A 19,986-nucleotide genomic window follows, 5' to 3' on the forward strand; every position below is an offset into this window, starting at 1 on the left:
TTAATGTTAGAAAACATTAAAGGCTGACTGTCAAGAGTTACCTATGTCTTTGTATTTTTAAAGCATGAAATGCTTTTTAATGCTACCCCTGTCCCCAGACTAGTGTCCATCCGTCTGTCCGTGCATTTCCCACTAAATTTAGCGGGGAAATCGATATTGCGAGACCAATGCACAAAGTCAGTTTACCCGCTAAATTTAGCGGAAAAATTGACGTTGCTTGACCTATACACCCTGGGGAAATTGACGGCACGTGACCTATAAGTCGCCCCAGCTTCCCCGCTAAATTTAGCAGGAAAATACACGTCTTGTGGCCCAAACATCAATTCCCTTTCCCCGCTAAATTTAGCGGAGAAACTGCCAGACCAATCAGCCACCTCCCTTTCATCATGACCCCACTCTCTGTGCGTAGGGTTGCACGAGGGACCATGAGCACGTAGCTTCCACACCACTGTCAGCTTGGGGGAAAACAACTTTTGTCTGAATTTTGAGCGACGGTCCAATCTTCCAAGGGGAGAGTAGCGACGTTTGGGTACAGAAACGTGGGTCCAAACGAGAGGGGAGTTCCTCCTCCCCCTCCTTTTGAACTGTTATGGTAGTGCTGGACAATTTGTGAGTTCAAGACGAAAGCTAAGAAGGAAGAAGTTGAAAACTTGTTTCATGGCCCCTTTAAGCTTGGAAAGTCACATTTTTTTTAACCTTTTGACGGCCGTTGCCGTGGCGATCAAGCATTTGAAAGTGCCCGGCTAAGCGCGAAACCACGCACACCGTTGAAGGTGTTGGTATTTGTTTTGTCCTTGCCGAACTATGAATGTTTTGTTAGTGCGGTATTCTGCTTTTTTGATGCTATCTATTGTTTTGAAATTAGATGCTCGGCGCGTGTGATGCGCATGAAATGGTCGCTTTGCATGTTGGTTTCTCTGGCAATACTGGCAATTGGAGTGCCGGCTTCTTTTGGTTCAGTCTGTTAATGCTTCTTAGGGTTGAATTCAGAGAAGTACGGGTAAGAATAAAACCGATGGGAACTGGACAGGTCACAATAAAAGCCAATTGAGAGGGGTGACAACTTTTCGCCTTCAGTATTTTCATTTGAGGCTTCTAAGCGTGAACGGTTTAGAAGCCCTGTACGTGATCCGGCTAGATAATTATGAAAAGATGTGTCACAAATTGCCCTGCAATTGTGTTGCTACATGAAACAATCTTGCTTTAGCACTAGTTGTGCTAACTCATTAGCGCTAAGGCAAGTGTTTGGTGGTGTTAGTGTTAGAGTGAGTTTTAGAGTGTTTTGTGCTAACTCCTGTTTTCACGAGTCAATTTTCCCGCTAAATCTAGCGGGTAAACTGAATGTATGTGTAGGCCACATGCAGTTAATTTTCCCGCTCAATCTAGCGGGGAAACTGGATTTGCGTCATGTCCCATGACGTCAATTTTTCTGAGCGGGGAAACTGAAATCGTGTATTCGCGACTCCAGCGACCTATAGGGGGCGCCACCACCAAACAAACATGGCGGTTGAGTCCAGGTCGCGGCGGCTCGGCCGGGCCGCCTGAACGGGTGGCGCGTTCAATTTAACAGATTTTCTTTTGTTTAATGTCCAATTTGATAGGTATTTGAACTGAGACGGTTCAAGTGTAGCCGGTACAGATAAACTTGCAAAGCATAGTTTTGTTTTGCCGGTGTTTTTTTGTTCTTTTCGTGTCAAACTTTCGTTTCGGAGATTTCGTTCAAAACCGAAACTATGGGCTCCAGAGAGACGGTAACATACTAATCGGTTTTGATCATCTAAGGAAAGCGGCAATGACTATAGAATTGTTCCACAGAGAGTAACTTTTCAGCTAACTCGCATACCTCGACCATGCGACTTATCTGTCCGCGAAATCGAGCTTTTGTGCGTATCCGCGTTGACGAAACAGCTCCAGTCGTCTGCTCGGCCAACAACACAGGCTGCAGGAAAATTACGAAAATTAAGCAACCGCTTCTTGAGCCAAGGACCATGTTAACCCGCCGGCGCCCCACTAAGCAGCTGATACTCGTATTTCAATTCAGGTTTTAGTAGCAATCGAGAAGTCATTTTGACGAGCGGGTTATGTATTATATTACGTACATGGTCCCACTAAAGCGATATTAGTATATCCTTCGGGTTGAAATATGAGCTTAGTTGACTAGCTATTAGGTGAGCTGCTGAATAAAAGTATATTTGACAGACGGAGACATACTACTTAAACTTAGCCAAATGGTTATATAGCCGGCAGCACGGAGACAAACTGAAGAGAGTCTTCATTGAAGATTTACGCAGAACCTCTCTGCATTGAACTTTGCTTCGACCAATGTAGACGTATATTGCTGCTGGCTTCGACGTCCTCATAATATAAATATTGGAGGCGCGATAGGGTCAAAATGCCGTGATAGCATCTTACGTTGCGAGACTTGTCTCCTACCTTTTGATAACAGATAATTTTCCTCATTCATCATTTGCAGCGAGCAAGTTTTCCTGAATCAAGTAATTGCGAAATCAGCCCAACTCCTTCAATGTGGTCCAGAGGCTTTTTCGGCGAAAAGCAGCCAAGATGAATAGCCAACGCACCGACCGGCGTGGGTGGCTCAAACTTGAAGCTAACCGAACACAACCAAACTCAAGAAAAGCAGCTATCGAACCTTCCCATTCACTTGACTGCAACACTGATGTTCCCTCCAGTATCAGTTACCAAGCAGTCGTCACTTTGAATGATATTCGAGACAGACAAGAAATCAAAAAAGTTTTTCCGTGATTCCTCCCCATCCAAGAAATCGAAAGCACGCGACCGTGTGCTGTGGAGTCAACGGGCTTTCAAACACGTAATAGAAGAAAACAATCTACTGAGGCTTCACCACACTAATGATCACTCAGGCAAACTTAAGAAATATTCGGACCTTCGTCAAATTACATTGTTCGCCACCTCGCCGACAAGTTCTCCGCGAAAGTCACCGGAGACGCGGAGGGGCGCGGAGCGACCTGGACCGGCTGGTCCCCGGTTTTCTCGCTTGGCGGCGTCCGTTTTGCTGGGGTCGCGAATAGGTCTTGTGACATTAAGTCATGTGGCATCATCTTCCACGCTAAAGCCTTATTCACACGATGCATCTTTTCAACGCGCCACAGTTCAGCGAAATCTGCCTGTTCACACGTAGAGCTTGACGCGCGAAACCTGTGACGTATTGACTCACGAGAATTTTGCCAGACCTTGTCATCTGCACCGGGAATATCAATCGTTCGGTATCAAAGTGATTCCAGGAGCCTTCACCTGCGCCTTCTTTGCCGGAATGGCTTTACCCCCGGTTTCTACAGACTTCCAAAAATACACAAACCTGACGTTCCCCTCCGACCCATCGTGGACTTCACCACCTCTCCGCTCAAAGCATTGTCAAACTACCTTCATTACACTATCTCTCCTCGTTGGGAAAACCCTGACATATGTGCGCAATGCCAGCGACTTCGTGGAGAAGATTTCGCATTTAAAGATAAACGCTGAGGAGATTCTGGTATCTTTTGACGTGATATCCCTGTTCACAAGCGTTCCGGTCCCCTTAGCAGTCATGGCTGCCAGAAACTCCCTGGAGAAAGACAGCGATTTGAGCAACAGGACCAAGCTCAACGTGGACGAACTTTGCCGCCTCCTCGAATTCTGCCTGAGTAACACTTATTTCAGCTTCAAAGGGGAGTACATTAAGCAGACCAGTGGAACCGCAATGGGGGCCTCCATCTCTGTCGCCACGGCAAACCTGTGCATGGAAGCCATAGAACAAAAGGCTCTCCTGTCCTTTGCTGAAAGCCCCAAGGTGTTTCTAAGATATGTGGACGACTGCTTCTGCGTCATGAAGAAGTCTCAAGTAGACAACTTTTTGACACACCTCAATTCAATCGAGCCTAACATCCAATTCACCGTAAAACGGGAAAAAAACTACACCTCACCGTTTCTCGATGTGCTTGTACAAAGGCAGAAAGACCATCTCCAGTTCTCAGTTTACCGGAAACCAACGCACACCGGAAGATACTTACATTTTGACTCCAACCACCCAACGAGCCATAAAGTGTCGGTGGTTAACACACTCCTATCAAGGGCAAAGAACCTTTGCTCAACTGATTCTGACCGACGAAAAGAAGAAGAAACCATCATTTGCGACCTCAAGAAGAACGGATATACGGGCAGCTTCATACACCATATTGCCCGTCGTCAAAACCGAACCGACCAACCACGCGCATCAGCGTCCCATACATCAAGGGAACAAGTGAAGCGCTGGCATGGGTGCTAGCAAAGGAGGGCATTCAGATGGCCCACAAGCCAGTTTCAACCCTTGGACGCTTTATGCCACGACCAAAAGATCGGCCCCCTAAAGAGAAAGCGCAAGGTGTGGTGTACGAGATTCCCTGCACGGAGTGCCCGTTTTCGTACATCGGGGAAACAAAGAACTATCATGAACGGATTCGTCAACACAAGGCTGATGTGCGCAACTTCGATCAAGAGCGCAGCGCGGTTGCTGAACACAGTGAAAAAAATGACCACCGCATTGACTTTTTAAACACATGTATCCTGGACATTGAAACTAATCCTCGCCGGAGGCTCTTCCTTGAATCTTGGCACATTCAGACCACGTCAACAAACATTGGTAGGTCTCTTGGCGCACTGCCATCTGTGTATGTGAACGGACACCACCAGTTGTCTTCAAAAAACGATCAAATAGGAAAAAGATGGGATCGTGCACATTCGCCTCCGTCATAGAGGAAAAAGAAGATTGCGGCTCCTTTCCTCCATAGTCGCCCCTGAAGAAGAAGCCGAACCGGTTTCGAAACGTTGGGCCCCTGATTTAAGGATTGGTTGGTCGTCGTATTTTAATAAAATGATATGAAGTATGCACAGTGTGAAGAGACAGTCTGTTTTATTAATGCCACTCGATAAACTTAGTCAGATTTGGCTCACTGGGTTTTCTAGTCCTGCCAAAAACAGGAAAGACTGCGAACGTCAAAAAACAGGCGGATGATCTCGAAGCATTTCGGACATTTTTGCATCGCTAAAAGAAAGTTATCCCCAGCCATCACGTTTATATGCGGTGCTTGCACTCATCGCGACTGTGGATGAATCTGCACCGCGCCACCAACCCGTACTGCTAAAGCGCCGTTCACACGCCTGCAACCGAGTAGGACCAAGACTCGACGCCCATACGCACCGATTCTCCGCTGGTCGCTCGCCATGTTTGTTTTTCTTTTTTCGGCTTTGGCTCGCATACGGAATCGGCCAAAAATCAGACCCCTCCAAAAGCTCGCTCCTCCTCGAAAGTCAGACGTCATAGCGAAGTCGAGCGGCCATTGGCGGCGTACGCGTTTCTCCTTCGGGTGATTGACAGGCGTCGGTGAGGTTTCAGCGAAAAATTGCTCCAGAAGCGAGGAACACACGCCACTTTTTTCGGAGGCGCGCCACTTTTTTGGACGCATTCACACGGGGGATCTGTTTCCTGAAACCTAGTTTTGCGACACAGGATTCGCCAACAAGATGCATAGCGTGAATAGACCTTAAATATAGCAGGCAAACTGAATTGGTGTTGAAATCATGTGATATTAATTTTTCCACTAAATCTAGCAGGGAAACTGACGAATTCGTGACATTATTTTTCCTCCTAAATTTAGCAAAGAAACTTAATTGGTGTTGAGGTCATGTGGCGTCTATTTTCCTGTTAAATCTAGCGTGGAAACTGAATTTTCGTATAGGCCACAAGACCATGTCACATGACGTCAATTTTTCCGCTGAATTTAGCAGGGACACTGAATTTGCGTTTAGGTCACCATGAAGCCATGTGACGTTGTTTTCCTTGCAAAATTTAGCAAGGAAATTTGCAGTCACTTTTTGAGGCTTCACTTCATCTAAAAACATGGCCTTTAAATGTTTCATGTTAAAAAAAAAAACTGCGCATTGACGTTTTCTTTATATTGTACCTTTGGAAACAAAAGCCGTCTACTGAGAAGTTGAGAACATAAATCCGGGACTTTCTAGAGACGCATTAGTGCGGAGCCTGAATCACAAAGAACTAAGGTCAATAAACTCGTTCAAACTACGCTTTGTTTGCTCGAGTTTCCAAGAGCAGCTGTTCGTTAAACTCTCGTGGCCGCAGAAGGCGGCCAGTCTGAAATAGTGTAGGTGCGAAAAACGATTTCTTGCAATATTAGGAAATCTGGTGTGTGTAGAGGGGCAGAACATGCACTTTTGTTTGGATTTTGTTTCAAGCTACTCGACTTGAAGAATCAGCAGGTGCATTGCCGGTTCCGAGCCAGACTGGCAAATAATTGCTGCCAACTGTGTGTTTTCTTGTTTGTTTTTTTGTACTGCTGCACAGGTGTTTGCTTGGATTTCCACTTAGAAATATTTTGTTCTGTATCCTCACTTTTTAACGTATGTGGGATGTAGACATAATGTTTTGCCAGTCAGCACATGTTTTCTTAAGACAATCTCTTCAGCTAAGCATTGTGGCCCCGCAGACAGGCCTGGCGTTTGTTTATGAACCGCCCGCCCTGTTTCAGAGCCCTTGTCAGCTTTTCAACTGTTGTATGCTCGACGTGACTTTTGATCTTTCGCCCGTTGTGGCTCGTGGAGATTGCGGGAAACTTTTCGTTGCTTCAGTGCCTGGTGCATACATTTCTTCGACTTGTCTCTCTTCTCTTTTCTGCGCCACACATTTTTAATTTGCTCCAGTTTGTACTCTTTGGGCTGGTTCACATACTTGCATTTGCTTACAACTGAGTTCTTGGGACCTCTGAAGACAACTGGCATGCTGGAGTCATCTATGAGGTGGCATTGAAATTGCATTTCACTAGAACAAAGGTTTTGCAGTCTTTGCAAGGTCAGATGTAGTACTGTCTATAAGAAACGGTCGTTCATAACATTGTGTCGTCGTACAAGATCGCAAGAGCTCTGTCGTAAGCAGTTGCCAGCGTGTGTGCCTTTACAGTTCAGTTGCTTGCGGAGTTGATGGGAACTCATGAATGCTTCCCGTCGTTGCAGAGTTGATGGGATCGTCAGCGCAGCAGACAGCCCCCAGCGCCGCCCCCTCCGGGGCATGAACCAGCTGCGCCTGAGCAACAAACTGTACGCCCTCAAGTGCCCCATGGCAAAACTTGCCCTGCTTCAGCAGCTCGGTATATGCGTGCCCGAGATCTTCAGCAGCAGGAACCTCGAACAACGCCTCGAACCCCTCCTCCTTCAACAGCTTCAGCGGCGTGTGGAATGGCAGCCGGTTCAGCAAAACAGACAATGGCCAAGGACGATCGGCGCCAGTCGGCGTCCCCGGAGTCAGCCCCGCGACTCCTAGACCAGCAGAGTTCGGTGACTTCTTCGGCATCTTCGGCTTCGAGCGATGTGAAAGTGCGCAGGACGTCGCCGCCGGATGGCGGCTGGGGCTGGGTCGTGGTGTTCGCGTCGTTCATGATTAATATGATAGCAGACGGCGTGGCGATGTCCTTCGGCCTGCTGTTCGTAGACCTCATCGAGTACTTCGACGAGGGAAAGGGCAAGACGGCCTGGGTCGGCTCGCTGTTCCTCAGCATGCCCCTCCTGACGGGCCCCATCGCGTCTTCGCTGACGGACCGATACGGCTGCCGGCGCGTCTGCATCGTGGGCGCGCTGATGGCGGCTGGGGGCTTCGTGGCGTCCTACTTCAGCACCTCGCTCGAGTTCCTCTTCCTGACGTTCAGCGTGTCGGGCTTCGGGCTTGCCCTGTGCTACGTGGCGTCCATCGTGATCGTGGCATACTACTTCGAGCGGCGCCGGTCGCTGGCCACTGGGCTCGCGGTGTGCGGCACGGGCATCGGCACGTTTGTCTTCGCGCCGCTGACCATCTACCTCCTGGAGACATTCGCCTGGAGGGGCACGCTGCTCATCCTCGCGGGCTTCTTCCTCAACATGGTCATCTTTGGGCTGCTGATGCGGGACTTCGACCCGTTCACGGAAGAGGTGGAGGTGGAAGCAGCAAAGGAGGTCGCAACTCCTTGCTGCGAGCCGCGGCTCTACAGCTCTCTGGTCCAGCTCCCGACGTACATCACGGACCAGCACGCGCCGCTGGACGTGCTTTCGGAAAACTCGAGCAAGGAGGGGGGTCACCTTAGTGCTCTTCTGGAGCAATACCCCAACATCTGGAACACGATCGTGCTTGACCCGTACGCAACGATCAAGAGTACGCCGCCAAACTTTGCCCAGCCGCCTCACGTCGCCGTCGCAAGGACGGACGGCGGCGGCGGGCTCGGCTGGAGCGAGCGCCGTCTGCAACAGAGGGCAGACTCTGCGTGCCTGCGGAACATGCGGCTTCAGCGGGGCAGCCTGACCTATCGGGGCGCCATGCTGAACATCCGGCGGTATCGGCTGCGGGCGTCCAGCTGCCCAGACATCTACCGAAACAGCATGTTGACCATCAGCGGAGAGGACAGGGTGAGTGGCATGCTTGCGGTCTGGTTCAGACGCACGTCGGTCATCTGGTTGTTGTGCAAACCGCCGGCTTCGTGCTTGTGTTGTCTGCTTGTTTGAGCTGGCAGTTGGTTTTCTGCGGGTCAAATGGTTGCCAGCGGCGTATTGTACTACCATTTGCTTTAGGCACGTGTTTTCTGTTCTGCTTGTTGTTTGGTTTTACATGCCATCCGACTTAGCACCTGGAGGTTAGAAGCTCATCAGACACTAGCATTTGGTTGCAGCATTGAATTACCAGGGCATCTGTGCTTTGTATGCTGCACACCAAGCCACTCCTTGGATTGGTTGCCACGCTAATGTAAAACACAGATATTTTGGTAATCCGCAGTCATATCTCAACGTAAGTTTCATTCACTCGGATGCTATCATGTGATTGAACCCGCAGGCAGCCACTGGCTTGTTTTGTGTTCCTCTAATGTATTAAGGTTCCCTGGAGCATTTTCCGAACAATTGCCACTTTAACCCCTTAAATGCCTTGGACGAGCTGAGCTCGTCGGCCACTTTCTGACTAAAAATGCCGTGGACAAGCTCAGCTCGTCCAGTGGTTTTTTTCGGTAGCCCTCAATTCCACGGACGAGCTAGGCTCGTCCAAGTGGTTTTGTGGCACTGATCATAGATGGCAGCACTCATTTTAGTTGGCAAATATTTTTTTCGCCTCCGCTGATTTTTGCGTAATGAACTTTTTAAATTTTATGTGTAATACTAGGGAAATAATTCAAAATAAAAAAAAAAAATATGGCACTTTTAGGTTACTTTTGGAAGAAAAAAATTGGCACTTGGGGGTTAATTACCGGAGCATTAACTGCCAATACTAGTTCAAAAAGCGTGACGTTGCAAGGTGGAAACGAGAAGCAGGTAATCCAATTATTCACTCAAGTTCGGTGTCTGTCTTACCAAAATGCTCTAAAACAAGGAAAATAGAAAACAGTTTCTCTTAGGTTCTCCAGGGGTTTGATTTTGGTCATCGCAAGAGTGGGATCTAATTGCCTTCCGGAAATCGAGCGAAGATGGCGTCTGCTGCAAAGTGCCATTCGCAGGCGGAAATAAAACGAGAAAAGGCGACGTACGTCATCTGCTAACAGACCAGAAAAATAAGTTGACTGTCTGCTACGAATCAAGCGCTACAACCAAGTGAGATCGTGCAGGTGCTGAAATTGTGATTGTCTGTTATTTCACTTTGGAAGCCATTGACAGCTCGCGCGTCTCTTGCCAATTGACCGGCAGACGGAGGAGAACTAAGGGCAAGCATGTCGAAGGCCGCGAGATCTCTCTTGCTATTTGTACGATGGTGAGACATTTTCCCCTAAATATTGCCCAATTGCAAACTCGCAGACGAGCCTAAAATGTTTCTTCGGTCGATTACACGGAAGCCGTGGTGCCCCGTCGAATCGGCAGCCGAGAACACTCTCGCCCGGTCCAATATAAAACCCCCGACAAGGTGTTAGAGACGCCAATTGCAAACTGCCTTGCGCAGATGTGCCAGCTGCTGCGGGACCTGCGGGAGGTGGTGCTGGACTCGATGGATGTGACGTTGTTCCGCAACGGGCGCTACACGCTGCTGTGCGTGTCCAACTTCCTCCTCAACTCGTGCGTGGACAACCCCTACGTGTACATCCCGGACAGCGCCATCACCCTGGGCGTGGACAAGGAGCGGGCTTCCTTCCTCATCTCCTTCATCGGCATCCTCAACACCCTCGGAGTGGTGAGACCGTCCTCTCTGCCAGCGGTGGTGCGACGGCGGTGGGGAGGGCGTATTGTAGCTGGCAGACAACATAGCTATGGGGAGTAGGAACGACGCAGGTCGCTTAATGTGGTTTTTATCTAATTATGTTAGAGGGATTGGTCAATCACTCGTCCTGTGCTCTTAGTCGGGCTCGTGAGCCGATTTGCCGGTCGCACATATGTCATTCAACGGTCATGTCCAAAAGCTGGTTCACACACTTGCGACTTCTCATGACCATGTGCCTTAAAACCTCTTACAACGAGAGAAAACACTGGCGCCATCTATTGGGATGCCAAGGAACACTTTCACTTGCCGTATATTTCCTATTTTTTTGCACATCATTTGTTTTGTTTTTTGGCTTGGAAAACTTTTAACAATATAAATGATGATTTCTGATGGGGTTGGCACTCAGTTGGTCAAACGACATTTTAGCGAATGCCAAATTTTCGCCGAAAGACACTTTAGCGAATAATCGGCCGCCACAAAGCGGACCAGGTCGATCAACGTTTTTATAATGAGCGGGCGCAGACTGCCGCCGCAAGGCGGCATGTATGCGCAGCAGGGGAGGTGGGTTAACACGCGCCCCTGTCATCCGCTAAAACATTGATTCACTCAAATGACCGCTGTTCACTGAAATGTCATTCGCTCATGTGATATGGACCCTTCTCATATATAGTATGTACGTTTGGTCTCGGAAATTGCCGCAAAACCTTCGCTTTAGTGAAATGCAGTTCCAGTGTCACCTCACAAGTGGCGCCAGCGTCTTCTCTCGTCATAAGAGATCAAGAGGTTTTAAGGCACACAATCGCAAGAAAATGTGAGTGCACGAATGGACCTTAACATTCCCACGTTGTAGGGGAAAGCTTAATGGTATGAGCCTTCGCAGCCTCGTGCTATTAAAATTGAAGCGGTCAATCAATGATCAGCATGTGGGTCTGCTTGTTGCAGGTGATTGTGGGCTACCTGGGAGACAAGACCTGGATGGAGCCTTCGCTGCTGTACAGCTTCCTGACGGTGGTGAGCGGTGCGGCGGTTGGGGTGCTTCCCCTGGTGAGCGGCTACGCGGCCATGGCCATGCTGAGTGCGGTGTACGGCTTCGCCATCTCGGCCAATTACACCCTGGTGCCGATCATCTTGGTCGAGCTCATCTCCCTGGACAACTTCACGGGTGCCTACGGCCTGCTGCTGCTCATCCAGGGGCTGGCGGGGCTCATGGGACCTCCCATCGCGGGTGAGCGCCAGTCAGCCTGCTCGTTGCTAGGTTGGAATTAATGCGAAGCGTGTGGAATGCAACTTGATGTGAGTGTGAGTCCAGGTGATACGAGAGTGAGAACTCGCATTACATGGATGCAAACACTTGTGACACGAGTGAATTAAAGGTGGAGGAGAGCGAGGAAGCTTGCATGACATGGGTCTGACAACTCGCATGACTTGGATATGAGAACCCACGTTACTTGGCGTGTGAAGTCACACGGGCTGTGAAAACTCGTTCTTTTGGTGAGAACTCGCACGACATGGGTCTGAGAACAGCATTACTTGTGTGTGAAGTCACTTGGCACGAGTGGACCAAAGCTGCGTAGCAAAGGAGTGAGCAGCCCCGCGTGCCATGGGTGTAAAATCTTGCATATTGGTGTGAGAACTACATTACATAGTAGTTCCGTGGATTAACGGACGTCTTTTTGTCTTTGTTTTCATCACGGGCTAGGGTGGCTGTGCGACACCACGGGTGCCTACGACGCCACCTTCTACTTCAGCGGCCTCTGCATCCTGGCGTCCGGCGTCCTGATGCTGCCAGTGGCGAGCAGTCTGCACTGCCGGAACCCCTCCACCCTGACCGACGACGAAAGCGCCTCCACTTCCTCGCCCGCCAACACCGCAGCCGCCAAACGAAGCAACCCGGGCACCAAAGTCGTCCTGCTGTCGCAGAACGGCGCCAACGCTGTGGCGGACGACGAGAGGCACGAGACAGTGGCGCTCGTCGCCAACGGATCCTGCGTGTGATCTGTTCCTACCAGCTTTGACTCTTTAAAATTTCGCTTTCCGAGGCGCACGTTGTGCGCACCGTGCACCGTGCGTGCTTCACCGCTTTTTCCTTCCTCTTAGGTAAATAGAGTTTGGGTGTTTAGTCGGAGGCTCGGCACGATCGTTAGTACTATGGAACGACGTCGAGCTCGTTGCTTAACGTGGACTCGAACCGCGGTGATGTGGGGCCGAACCCGTGGGACGGGGTTTGATTGCGTGAGGTCGGGTCTCGGCCACGTTTGTGGCGGAACGTAAACCTGGGTTTGCGGCTCGAGCCATGTTCTGCCGCAAGCACCGGAGCCTGTGTGCCGCCGGTTCTATTTTCGATTCGGTTCGCCGTGAGTGTAATCGCTTTCTGGAATGTTATTTCTTTTTGGGCGGCGGACTTTTGACACTCGCCCACCGTCCTTTGGGTGTCGTAACACCCGATGAACCCGATTTCCCTTCGAATTGTCACCCGTGCCACGCCGCCTTGCCCGTCGGCGGGCGTAAATAGCTCAAGCATGAGCACTTGGCTCTCTCCTTTTTCCACTCGTTGGAGTCGACGGGGTGTTTCGGGAGTTTCGTCCGCGACAAGACGCCGATTCTTCCAGTTCGGCAGCATCGTCTGCGCGCGCCCGGAAGTTCAGTTCGCCTCTTGGGCGGTGTTATGCAATACTGCGCCAACAGTGCAAAGCCGCAGTCCACGAGACCTTGTCTTTCCCGCTTACGGCACCGAGTCGGGGACGGGATTGAATCGTAACAGTGCTCGCCCGTGTCAGGGTCCACAGGTCAGAGGTGCGACCGCTTGGGAACGTGTGTTGTCTTAAGAATTCCGGCGCGTCTACTTTCCCGCAAAGCACTTGGGGGGCCAATCGCTGCGATATACGGAGGAAGCTCGGCCAATCACGAAGCTGAAAATGCGTGTCACCTTTTTGCTGTACTAATGTGGCAAAGGCAGTCGTAACACAGAATGTGATGTATTAGTGCGGAGAAACTGCGTACGCTTGTGGAGACTGGACGGCGCAAAGCGGACCTGCGCCACGCACGGTAAGAGCGCTCGCCGGATGTCTTACTTGTGGGTGCCATCTTCCACAGTTGCGGTGTAAATGCGAGTTCCTAGGAGCCTGTTGGAGGCGCAGTATGCAGAGCGTGCAGAAAAACGGAACAATCGGAATGCAGCAGCCCCAAGCAGGGCCCTGTCACCAGATCGCGGCAAAAGAGGACCAGACGCTCGGAACTAGCTCAACCCGTCGCGGCAAAAAGCCGGAGTCTGGGGAAGTTCGGAGTGCGCTCGTTTCACAGAGCAGAGCACCGCTTTATGTCTGAACACGTAATGGTTGGCCCCTGCCAGGAGTAACGCAGGCACCCGAGGAAGAGGTTCGGCTGGCACCGCTTCAGCGATCGATTGGCAGTCGTCTCACCGACTTCCGTTGCTGGCACCTAACTGGATACGATTAGGTGCCGGCTACAAAACATTCTGCATTTGAAACGGTCCGCATTGTGACGCTAGGCACGACGTTTCACACACTTGCGTCGTAATCGGTGTCGCGGCGTAACTTCTTTATAGGTGTGGACATATTTTCAGCCTCAACATTTGTTAGATTCCCTTCGTAGATTGCAGCATGGGTCTTCGGAGCACTTCACGGGAAAGTAGACAGTTAGAGTGTAGCTTGCTGACTGCACAGTGCAAGTTCGACGTTGAGGTTCGTGTTGGACTATGCCGTCCCGGCAACTACGTTGAATACGGCATCGAGCTCTGTGTTGGCCCTATTCGGAGATTGAACGAGACTCGCGCCGTGTTTGCAGAACCGTCGCGAGCTAACAAACTGCTTGACATCATCCTTTTTGTATTTGCATTGTCGATTGGTTTATTGAAATGGCCGCCATTGAGTGCTCGACAGACTTTAAATCTTTGGTGCAATTCAGTGATACGAACCCAGCTTTGAAAAATTACAATTCTATGGAAGTTGTATTGTGCTGCTTCGCGTGACCTTTTCTTTGCTGCCTGTTGATGAAAACCACGAGGTTTTTACCTCCGTGTGGATGACAAAGCAGTTGGTTTTTCAATCGGTACGAGTCATTTGTTTTCAAGAGTTTGTTCGTCAAAATAGCATTGCGTTTGTGATGCAGACTAAGATGTCACCATGGATAAGAACTCTGGCTTGTGTGTAGAATGTTGAAACTGCATGTAAGGTACGGGAAGGTGTGCGGTTTTGGTGCAATGCTGGTTTGAGCGAGATTTTCACTAGACCAATGCTTTGTGAAGAGCAGCAGGCATGTTGAAATCCATTTTCAAGTTTTGCCACCTTTTTTTGTTTTATTTTGCAGTATCACAATTAGCGTAAACCCCACCAAAATGTTTCAATATTGTCGACATCCAAATTATCCGGTGCCCTTCCAGTAGTGTTGAGCAGCGTGAATGTCCTCATAATTGATCGATATTCACGAGCAGGTTGCATTCTCCATTCGTCCCAAAGATTCGCCTTGTCTCCATGTGCGCACATTATATGTGGTCCGCTACTTGAGCATGAAAATGCAAGTCGCTGCTGTAGCCTGGGCTCTGTATGGGTCTCTCGAAAGTTGCAAGTCTTCGTCGGCACCCAAATCCCAGAAGCGGTATGCTCCGTCCTTGCTCGCAGCAGGCCAGTCCAATCAAAACTGATCAGCTCGCAAGTGCGGCAGTGATTCGGCAATTTGCAGCAGCGGGTATCAAAATTGCCAGTTTAAACACCAGAACGTTCTTAAAATAGAAGTAGGAAATTGGATGGCATGTTCTTTTAACTCCAAAACATTACAGAGAATTCGGATATGCAAGCATACCCAAAAGACAATGACAATACAAACGCAGGGTTCACTAATTCACACAGTGTGGATTAACATTGGATTCACTAATCCACACAGGGGGGGATTAGCATCGGATTTATTACTTCACACAGTGGGCTAGCATCTGATTCTCTGGTTCACAGAGTCTGGATTAGCGTCGGGTTCACTTGTCCACTTTGTGGAGTAGCGTCGGGATTCACTGATCCACACTGAACTACCGTCGGATCCACTAATCCACATAATGTGGATTAGCGTCGGATTCACTAGTGCGCACTGCCGAAAGCGTGAATAGATGAGAGAATAAGTGGTCTGGAGTGTCTCCAGTCAGATATCGGTGAACGCCTTCCAAACAAGGAGGAGATCTGAAGTCAAGAACTTTGCGTTTCCTAACGGACAATCGTGGAACGTATTGGGAGCCCGTGATGACGCTCCTTTGATGACTTGACGCGACGCTTTGTTTTGCTTGTGATAGCAAGTTCGCATTGACTAGCTGCAAGCCGTGTTCCAGCCTTAGGTAATAGCCAGCATCTGAACTCGTGGAACTAGGCAGTGGACAAGCATTACATTCATTTAGAGAGAAAAAAGATCCTTGTTTGGTCCCATTTTTGTAATTCTAGCTTCTAGTCTTTTTTCTGTTTTTTTTTTTCTTTTTTGTTCTGCAAACGTTTTGGCTAGTCTTAATTTTTCAGTGTATGGTTCGACTTTTTTTTTTTTTTTGTCGAAAAGTTTTTGTTAACCTTTTAGTTGCCATGATTTCTATATATGTGTGGTTGAGCCCATGTCACCTGATTCCCTAGGTTTTTTTCTCTGCCCATCCCTAGGTTCTTTGTGTATGTCCCGAATTTCCCTAGAATGTGTTGCCTTGGAAGTCCTTATATTTTGTTTGTCCCTAGGTCGTTTTGTTTGTTCATAATGTCCTTGTCAATTTCCTGGAGTTTTATATCTTTCCCTTGGCTCGTCCGAGTCCTTGTCCCCAAATCCCTATTTTGTCTCAACTTTCCTTAGATGTTTGCTTGCTGTCTGCAGTTTGTTTCCCTCATTATCCCTACGCTTGTTCATTGTTTTTCTTTTTGCCTACTCAAGTGTTTTGTCATGTTTTTGTAAGTTTTATTTCCGATCGTATTTCACTGCCCTCTTCCTTTTTGTTCTGTGTGGTAGTGTTGTTTATTTTCAATTGCATGTTTTGCTGCAAGTGTGTATTTTCTCCGACCGACTGTGATATAACCTAAGGAAGTCTCTTAGTTGAGTAGTCTGTTGCAGTTTTTTTTTTCTTTGTTTTTAGACTGTTCCTTTCGTTCGCCATGTCATCCAAGTTTACTGTGACAAGAATACTGACAAGAGCACCATGATAGTTGCATTTTTTGTTAGTGGTCACCTGTCCCTTTTTTAGCACGTGTAATGGCATGCATTCTTGTTTTTGAAGTCTGTCAGTTGACAGATTAGTTTTGATACTGGTGAAGTTTTATGATTTTACACATGCATGAAGAATGCACTCGATTGCACAGGCAATCTTTGGTTTTACCTCTGGTGTGTTTTTTGCAAGTTTCTTTTTTGTGTGTTATCACAGTTGTGTCTGGGTTATAAAGATTTGGTTTTTATTGTGAATATTCTCTCGACAAGTTTGTAGGAAGAGCAGTTGTAATGTGGGGGGGGGGGGGGGGGGGAGCAGCCCGAGAAAACAGACACAGCAAAAAAATCAAAAAGATATTTTTTTCTTCCTTGAATAAACAAACATTTGTTTTACATTACGCTTTGGTCACATAGTGGTTATGTTGTGTTTTTTGGTTAAATTTTCTTCATACCTAAAACAGTGCCAGTTTGATGTTTAGAAGTAGTGTCGGTGTTTTGTAGATGATCATAATTAATCCTGAAGTTTGTCGATACAAGCTACAACACACAGCCAGTTGCTGTGGCCATAAAAAGGTAAAAACATATCTTTATGATTGTAATGTCATTCCTGTAATTCATGTCTCCGTAACAATTCATTCAGACTCACATTTAACTTACACTGTTTTTGAGTAATGATCAGTGTCAATTCAATAATAACTAAATAAATCGTTAGCAATTAAGTTTTTAAACTCTTAAAACTAAAACTCTTAAAACTAATCAAGTTTTTGAACTCTTAAAACTTCCAGCCGGCACGAAATGTACGAGACCCCAGTTCTCTTAGTTTGTTGCTTCACAAGAATAACATTGCGGTGCGTGGTTTTAATTGTTGTGTCACAGTTTACTTTGTCAGTCTTGTGAGCTGTGGTTAAGAGATAGGCCAATATTGCAAGGACTATTATCGATTGTACAATTTACCACCATGAGCGGACAGTTACTCGGGAGGGAAATGAGCGCCTGGGCTTAAGACTGCCCAAACTTTTTCGAAAGTACCACGTGCGTTTCAGTACTGCGAGTCGCCGACAAAAACCTAACGAATAAGCAGCGAACGCCTGAGCTGTGATAAGCGTGCGGGGTTGTATGCCATTCGCGTTGGTACGCAGATGCGTATCAGACGAACTTGTAGAGAATGGGGTATGGTGTAGGCACTTTTTGGGCGCTCTTTCGACCGTTAGTTCGGTTAGAACACAATCTTTCAGACTAGAACTTTCACGACAGCACAAATAGCCCACAAACTTCAACGCATCGCGGCGTGCACCGTTGAAGATTGTTTGCCGTAGGTCTTTAACCTTCGACCGTGTACAATTCTTCGCCACGCGCTCGAATCTCTCTCACGCACATAGTCGACTGAGGGGTCTAGCCATATTTAGCAGTAGCATAATACTATACGCAAGTTTTGCCCTTTGAATCGAGAAATCTGCTTACGTCGGTTCTAGCATAACGTTGAGAAGAGGACAGGCCTGGCCTCGATCTTCGAATTATTTTCCTCCACTTCTCGAGGCGGGATTTTACACCTCGTGTACCGCAACGACCACACGCGTGATCGAAGAAACTAGGAAGATTTTCTCTCGTGGCCTAACCTTTCGAGTTCAACTTTACCGGAGTCCCCCTTTGGAGATGCTCTTTTTTTCTTTCTTTTCTAAGCTGTACAGAAACCCTCATGCCGCTAAGATATAGTGTAGAAACATGTAAAGCACTCTTGGACGCTCGTAGATGATGCGCAGACCACAAGCATGCAGTTTTCTCTGCAAGACTGTGTCCCTTTATGCTCTTTATTTTTGATTTCTAGGTGGTATGCCCAAAAAGGCGACGTGTAGCATCGAAGTTTGCCTTCCCTTGGCACTGTTGTAGGTTTCCGACAGAAAAGCAAAACACTTGGCACAAAAGACACGAAACGAGGGATCACATGTTTTCAGCGATTGAAAAACAGTTGTTCCATTTAAAATGCAGCCTGGAGGCCTGTTCCGAAATATCTTTGAAACGACCTAAAGATTACAGGGTTCATTATCGTCACGGCAACAAAAATTGTACCGTAGATTTTACGGCAGCAATGCTGTCTTACAACAAATATGCCACAGATTTGTACGATCGTAGAATTACCGTCGTACAGTTAAGCAAAAATAGACTTTTTCAGTTTGCACTTGAACTGGAAGCCCGCTCTGCCTCGTTTGTGAATGCCTTAGTGCCATCTTATCACGATGTCTTCTGACAAATTCGTCGGGGTGTTGCACACCACACAACCATAATGACTTGCGGAATTAATTTAGCGAATGCGCGGTGTACACTCCCTTTACCTTCTACTGCAATAGTATTGTGCGAGTTGTGTTTCGTGCACCACTATCGCCAAAGCACACTGCCGGTTGGTGGTGTCGCTTGCGGCGAGTTGCGTGCAGATCATGCTCAATCTTTCTTTTCTAGAGCTTTTTTCTAGAATCGAAGGTAGAACACATTTGTTCACAACGTTGTAAAGCCCCGGCTAATGGTGGACGCTCCGTTCGAATACTGTGGATGTCCGACTTTTGTTCTCTTCGTTCTAGACTTTTGCTTCACTTGGGCAACACGTGGTGTGTTGCTATATAATGCCAGAGTACAACTAAACAGGCTTTCACCATGTAATTATGCTCCGTTTCACTTTGAGCCGTATGCAGCTGTCCAGTCAAGAGCACGGAACGCGTCGCAAGACTGCAAACGGCCCTATGCGTAGGGTGCAGCCTTGTTGCCCCCTTCCAGTACGAGATTGCCTCACTGCGTCTGATATGGTTTCTTTTGCACGGGCAGCTCTCTTTTGCACAAGTTGTTATAACTAGAGTTCTTTATTCCGTAAGCATTCAAGGACGGTCAGAAAAGATTCTAAGGAAATATCGGTGGGGTGTGGTTCGTTTGGTGTGGATGTGCAGAGACCTGACACCGATTGCCATGTTCTACATTTTTAGTTTTGGCACTTCTTGCAATTTCCGGAACTTAAGAATTTCCTTGAAGTTATGACGCGATGGCCTTGTACAGTCGCTTCTGTTTGCTTCAGCAACCATAGTCACTGATGTCGGAAGCAGAAGTCAGTTGACTTCATTCGTTGGCCGGCAATTTGGCAATGAACCTGCGTTCCAAAAACTGGACGACGGAAAGATGATCCGTAAAGTACCTAGTGTATCGGTGACTATGGTAGTGGGAATTATTCTTATTATTTCGAAAGTGTTTTACATTGATATCTCGGCGATGTGGTTGAACGACACGAGGAAGCTACTGCCTCGAAGAAATCTTGGAAGACATTTGTCCTTTAGACGGCCCTTCCTTGGGTGGTCCGCGTAGTTTTGCCCGTGAATCTATTCGAAGACGCCTGTACAGTTAATAAAAAAAATAATTTATTTCACGCTACTTTCACTCATACTTGCGGGCAAGAATCTCCGCACAAATCGGGCCCGTACAGGATGCACCACCTGTGGCCCTTTTCTTTTTTCCTTTTCTTTCCATGCAGCACAAATTGAAGGATGCTGGCGTCGACTGTTTTCTGCTACGTCGTCGAAGCTGGTGTAGCTTCCAGTGCTGCTGCTGCACACTGCTGCAAGAGCGTGTGGCTG

At 48.1% G+C, this 19,986-nt stretch overlaps 1 protein-coding gene across 2 annotated transcripts in view; it reads left to right on the forward strand.

Moving 5' to 3' along the window:
• Positions 1-16,784, forward strand: part of LOC8033424 (monocarboxylate transporter 12-B) — a 33,433-nt gene extending 16,649 nt beyond the window's left edge. For both annotated transcript variants that reach the window (XM_029969747.4, XM_029969748.4), the window contains exons 2-5: positions 7,021-8,439; positions 9,950-10,177; positions 11,147-11,429; positions 11,904-16,784. In XM_029969747.4, the coding sequence (XP_029825607.2) occupies positions 7,159-8,439; positions 9,950-10,177; positions 11,147-11,429; positions 11,904-12,199 (2,088 nt within the window). In that variant the 5' untranslated portion in view covers positions 7,021-7,158 and the 3' untranslated portion in view covers positions 12,200-16,784. The remainder of the gene's footprint in view (positions 1-7,020; positions 8,440-9,949; positions 10,178-11,146; positions 11,430-11,903) is intronic.
• The last annotated feature ends 3,202 nt before the right edge of the window (positions 16,785-19,986 follow it).

This window comes from Ixodes scapularis, unplaced genomic scaffold, assembly GCF_016920785.2.
Source record: "Ixodes scapularis isolate PalLabHiFi unplaced genomic scaffold, ASM1692078v2 PGA_scaffold6__148_contigs__length_123643588, whole genome shotgun sequence".
In the NCBI taxonomy this organism is placed as follows: Eukaryota; Metazoa; Arthropoda; class Arachnida; order Ixodida; family Ixodidae; genus Ixodes; species Ixodes scapularis.